General features: G+C 39.6%; 1 protein-coding gene across 1 annotated transcript; it reads left to right on the top strand.

Moving 5' to 3' along the window:
- Positions 1-378: 378 nt before the first annotated feature.
- LOC109405244 (uncharacterized) lies at positions 379-2,225 on the top strand. Its single transcript, XM_019678276.3, has 2 exons — positions 379-1,923; positions 1,991-2,225. The coding sequence occupies exons 1-2, from the start codon at positions 886-888 to the stop codon at positions 2,012-2,014; spliced, it is 1,062 nt and encodes a 353-aa protein (XP_019533821.3). The 5' UTR covers positions 379-885; the 3' UTR covers positions 2,015-2,225.
- The last annotated feature ends 3,775 nt before the right edge of the window (positions 2,226-6,000 follow it).

The following is a 6,000-nucleotide window of genomic DNA, read 5'->3' as shown; positions in this document are numbered from 1 at the left end:
TTCTTGGGCTCAACCTTCTCAGTTTTAGTTTTAGTTTGCTTGTATCTAACGAAAACCTCCACAATATGATGAAATCACGTGAAGGCGTTTCCCCCGGGGGGCGTTATGTCCGCAGTTCCCCTTACTGGGATCCTAAGATTGAAACGGCTAATTTGGCATAGCCCGACGTTTCGGACTCGTTTGTTGAACTTGTTCAAGGGATAAACAGTCACCCGTCTCTCGTTATGCGATTAGTGAATACAGTTTGAGAGGTGTAGCTTCTCGTCCAAAATTGTGAAGAATGTATGTCAAATCGTATTGAAACACCAATTTAAAATTTGCAATTTCTGCGCCAAACGGATGGACCGATCATTGGCATATAGTATATCAAATCGATCGAATTGAATATGTTGTATCTTTGTAGGTGGATAAGTTACTCAAAAAGCGATTTATTATTGATTTGTTGTTTATAATAACACAAGTTTTCCGTTGACTACTTTTTGCTGTGTTCATTCTCATATTGAACTTTTTTTGATAAGTGAAAAATTGGCCTGTCCCTATCATTTTGTCAACCCCTGGTAGGTAATAATAATGTCGAATATATGCAAAAACATTGGGTAGTACACTGTGATAAATGTACCTGTTTATGCCACAAGAATAAATTTTGTTGGGCCAACTACATATCGACACACATTATACGGTAGAAACATTTCTTCTAAACTACCTATACGGTGCACAGTATATACCAATATAGGTGCCATAAAACTATAGTACCCACGCTCTTGTTCACATAGGTACACATTAGAATAGAAGTGTGTATCATATTTAAGCACAAAGAAATGACCGATACAGCATCAGTTGTTTACTTGTCGTCGCCGAACAGTAGTGCATTAAATCAATCATACAATGGATAGCTTCTCGGATCATCAGTCAAACTACTCAAATCAAAGCAGCTCTGAGTCATCACAGGAACTGCATAGCTCTGGAAACTGGAATACACCCAATAAGAGCTTATCGGTGGAGTTCCAAAAACAATCGACACCATTCATGGTTAGCGTATTGGACGACATGTGCCACGAACCGGATTTCATAGAACCTCTATCTGAAATTTTGTCCAATCCATTCACGGTTTGCAAAATTCTACGAGAAGAGCCTAGTGGTCAAATTAAGCTCACAATATACTTCCAATGGTTGGAAAAATCTAGGAAAAACTTCGTATGGACCGTCGTGGACAATATAAATCACTTCGTAGACAACTGCAGTGGCTTGCCGGATGAACACCTGCTCGGATTCAGCTCTCTACTAAATTTCGGATCATTTCTCATGGAATCAGCGTGGTACGCCGAGGCAGTGATATTACTAAACATCGCCAAGGCCCAATCACAAGGACAACCGATGATGATGCTGCAGGTGTCGAAGTTTATGGCTCTAGCCTTAGCGCTATCCAACCGGCATGAGGCGGCCTTTATCACCATGTCAGAGGTTCATACTCTTTTGGGATTGATCGAAGGGATTCCAAAGTGTTTGAAGGTAGAGACACACTGCTCTCTAGCGGTAAGTTACTTTGAAACGTGTGAATTCAACGCAAGCTACCAAGAAGGACTACTGGCACTACAGCTGCTGGAAGATGGAATTTGTTCTATCGAAACGATCATCGGAGTTTTCCGTCAACTAAGCAAAAGCTGTCTGGCTAAGAGAAAACCATTCCAGGCTAAGCTACTCATCACGCAAGCAGTAAGTTGGGCGTGGCATAACTTCGGAATATTGAGCCGCATATTCGCAGATACGCTAGAGGATTATGCATGTTATTTGTTGATGTTGAACGCCTACGAGGATGCAGTGAAGGTAACCACAGATGCAAGGAACATCTTCTCCTTCTTATATGGTAGTTTGGCATTGGAACCCGAGTTGGCACAAGGGAATCTACCGTTCAGGCTGTACTTGGTGAGCCACGCAATCGAAGTACTGGAACCATACGACAGATTCATTGATTTGATATGCAATTGTTTAGATAACCGACGAAAGCTGGAGATAACCGGATCTGACGATCGTCTTCTGGTGGCTGGTGCAAGGATGCGGCCATTGAACGCGGTGCGAGATCTATGCCAAGGTCTATGTAATGCTGGTGTTGAGAACGTACAACCGCTACTCACACTTAATGATATAAGAACTACGTTTTTCAAAAATTTCTCTTAATATGTAGTTGTAAATAAAATGCACGATTTGTTTAAATTTTGTAAATAAAAATACGGGATTCTTAAAAAAACACCTTTCTTTTCTTTTAAACTTACCTTAATTGAGGTTCACGAAAGATCTTCAGTAGGGTGGCCCACACTTATATGAAAAACAAAAATTTCGAAAAATACCAAGTCTTACCTCCTAAATCAGTTGTTTTGGATTCCCAGAAGCTACATTCAAAATTTGAGCAAAATCGGTTGAGCCTAAAAGGGCGCTCAAAACGCTTGAAGTTTGTATGGGAAAACTTGGCCAAATGTATGCAGAAATTTTAAGTTTTCGATTTTTGCCGCTAGGTGGCACTGTAAGCGTTCAATGATCAAACCCTTTGGTATTATTGTAGTTGACTATATGCCAGAAAACTTTGTCAAAGACCGCGAAGTGATCCGACGGCTGTGAAAAAAGTTATACCTCAACATTTATACAATTTATTACGAATACAAAAAGCAGCCAGAACCTACATATAATGTATATTACTAATACTAGACAAAATACACAAAAGTGGCCTATTATAGAACTTCCCGTTTGACAAAATGGTTATATAGACTGTCTAACGCTCTAGAGCTCTAACGCACAATTTAATATTTATTATATAGGTCAGACTTAAGTATCCAAAGTCGGATTCTGAAGCTTCCTAAGGAACAACATATTGTATGAAGATTGAAATTTTGACATTTTGTTAAGTTAACTTTGATTAGTAATTAGACAAAATTTCAGCTTTGTTCTGCATTGCGTTTACCAGATATATCTATATATTTGAAAAGCATTAGAACCCGACTCCTTATAATCGAGTCTGATCTGTACAACTATAAGACAAGCGCTGCTAACTGCACAGGCACAAAAGATGTCTCAAATACGTAGTACAGAAATTAATGCCACAAAAGTTCTGCCTATTGGACGCAGTGGCTTAATTTCCCCAACAGGGGAGGAAAAAAAGTACAGAAATCATGGAATGTATTTACTAAATAGGAAGATAAAATTCGTTTTTATTTGGTTAATTTTGTTCAATTGAGCATTACTGATTGTTTTTCGATTATAACTAGAGATTTGACGTATATTGTGCTCTGAGTCTGTTGTTTTTTATTTTTTATTAAAAAGCACGGAAACTTGGATATCGGCTAACGGCAACTCTGGAAATGGAACAAGAGCCACACAGCAACATCGTGCTCATCATTCTACCATGGACAGGGTAGAAAAGTGACAGCAGCGCAAAGGCTACTGTAAGTACGCAAAGGTGTAAGTGCAGCCACCAATTGGAATCTCTCACGCAGTGCCCTGTGGACAAAAGAGCTGTTAATTAGGTTACAAAAGAGCTGTTAATTAGGTTACTAATTTACAGCTCTTTTGTCCACTAGGGCACTGCGTGAGAGACCCTAATCTCACACCGTGTACCCTAATCTCACACCAAAATACCATTCTCCCTAATCTCATAGCATTAGTGTGAATTTTCACTGCCCCACCAAATGCCGCAATATGAAAATTACAGAAAACAGTTGTATGTGAATGGTAAACTTATAAATATAAATACTTTTTAGCTACGCCAATCTTATGTGTCATGTTTATTATTATCTCAATCTATGTAACAATGAAGTGTGTCAGAGATCCTTCTCATTTTTCAATTACTGTCAATGTTTTTATTTACGTGACCGACCACACATCCCCACGAAAGATATTATTTAAGCAGTGACAAAATGATAAACTCGTTAATGTGTATCCTGACTATTGTCTGACCAAAGCTTACATCCTATAAGCTTTTCCGGGCTATGTATGAACAAAATTCAACAAGAGATAAGATGCAGAATCTTCACATAGAGGTCATACAATTTATGCTCTATTCAAATATCTGATATATGAATTTTGGCAGACTCTAGTGGGCTGGTCATGTAGAACGAACGTCTTAAACAACTTAGTATTCGTTGTAAAATGTTCTACGTATGTTTCACTTTATGGGTTAAAATTATTATTGGAATGGTGGCTTTTGAAGAGTAGTTTAACTTAACTGTTCTTTCGTAACACAAACTTAAATGAAAAAAAAAATGGTAAAATACGAAAATCAGTTTTATTTATTTTTTTCCTGATGACAGATTTTCTACCCTCCAGAATCTCTACGCGGTGAAGGCTTAACGAAAAAAGATTTTAGGTTCATGCAAGTTCGATAATATGCCTGTTTCAACACACCGTGCGCTACGAGAAGGCTCGAAGACGTAGTGACTAACCTGAATTCAAGTTCAACTCGAAATTCTGAAGTTATCTTTTTCACCAACTGCACCCCTTTCGGATTGATTAGATAAATATATACATCCACACTACGCATCTATTGTCTATGTATAGCCTTTGTCCATTTCACACTCACGCCAGTATTTGTAAAGTCTAGCGACGTTTGAGCACGTCGCGACCCGTTGGAAGCTTTCCGCTCATCACGTGATCTCTTCGACACATTAAAAACAATGCGCTCTCGCCTAGGCTTTACATATGCATTACTGCACGAATTTATACTGGCCTGCTTACTCTCACACGAAATTTGACGTTTGAGAGGTGTCGGCACCGCTCAGACTTCAAATTTTCTGTGAGAGTACCCAGGTAACCAATAGGCAGTTAAAATGGCATTAATTCGGCACTATATGCGCCTTTACAGCAATCTGCCGTATATGCGCCAGTACGGCTAATTAAATGCTTATCCCCTCCCTATCCCCAACATTGTCAAAAATAAAAACAAATATTTTCCCCTGCCCATTTAACGGCTTCCCTTTCTCTTTCTTTTTCTCACTCTCCTGTGGAAATTTTGAGGCTTGGGGCACGTCCTGAACTGCTGTGGCTGTTTTATTGCTGCTTTCGGCCAGATCGAGATTCGATCCCTGGATCCTCGGGTTGACGTTGGTGCTGAACCGCGCTACAGGGTAAGGTATAGATGATCAGATAAAGCGCGTTGGATTTTTGTTCTATTTAAGGCCGCACGGGACGACGTGTAATTTTTGCTATCTTGCCTCTCTTTCTAACAATTTGCCTCGCGATTTTGAGGAAGGAAATGTTAATTTCTACAGCACTGACGTAGCTGAAACTTTAGTCGATTGTGCACCGAAAGTGAGCAAATGAACGATCAAATTTCTAGTCGAAAATATTAAGTAGAAGTTGAGATTTGCATCTTTTTAACAACAGAGCAATGCCGGACGATTCAGCCACCGTCCCGTCCGGCCTTAAGTCATGAGTATTACACCAGCAGTTGCTTCGTTTATGAGCTCGGCAGGTGATGAAAATAAAATCGATCACTGGAAACCAACCTTGGAATGGATCAATGAAGCCAACTTTTCCAGCGTTCACCGCATGTAAACAGAGGCGCCACCGTATATGGACATTAACATTGTGACAGCAGTGGAGTTATGTCAAACACACAAGGCTACGGTGGCGCTATCTGTTCTTTCCATAGCGGCCGTTTTAGTTATTTTAGTAATCCATTGATATGCCAAAGTATGTTTTCCCATTGGTTTTATTCGTTGTTACCTATGAGTGACTGGACATGCGAATGATGATGGTTTCTACAGCCGTGGCACGTACATTAGGAAGTGGAAATGCGTTGTGATTCTAGCATCACTCATCTCGTTTAGTAGTTTCATGGCAATAATGTAGCAGTTATGATGCCTGTTGACCAGCACAATCCGTGCATTTAAAATTCTACGAAACTGCTGTCAGATTTTAAGTAGCATTTGAACTCTTATTATAGGGCAGTTTAGCAGTCCAACTGCTATGATACAGCAGTAAGCTGGCCGAATGCATATATAAACCAGAAAT

This window comes from Aedes albopictus, chromosome 3 (genome assembly GCF_035046485.1).
Source record: "Aedes albopictus strain Foshan chromosome 3, AalbF5, whole genome shotgun sequence".
Classification (NCBI taxonomy): Eukaryota; Metazoa; Arthropoda; class Insecta; order Diptera; family Culicidae; genus Aedes; species Aedes albopictus.
The sequence above is the reverse complement of the archived record's forward strand: the minus strand, read 5'-3'. Positions and strand labels throughout refer to the sequence as shown.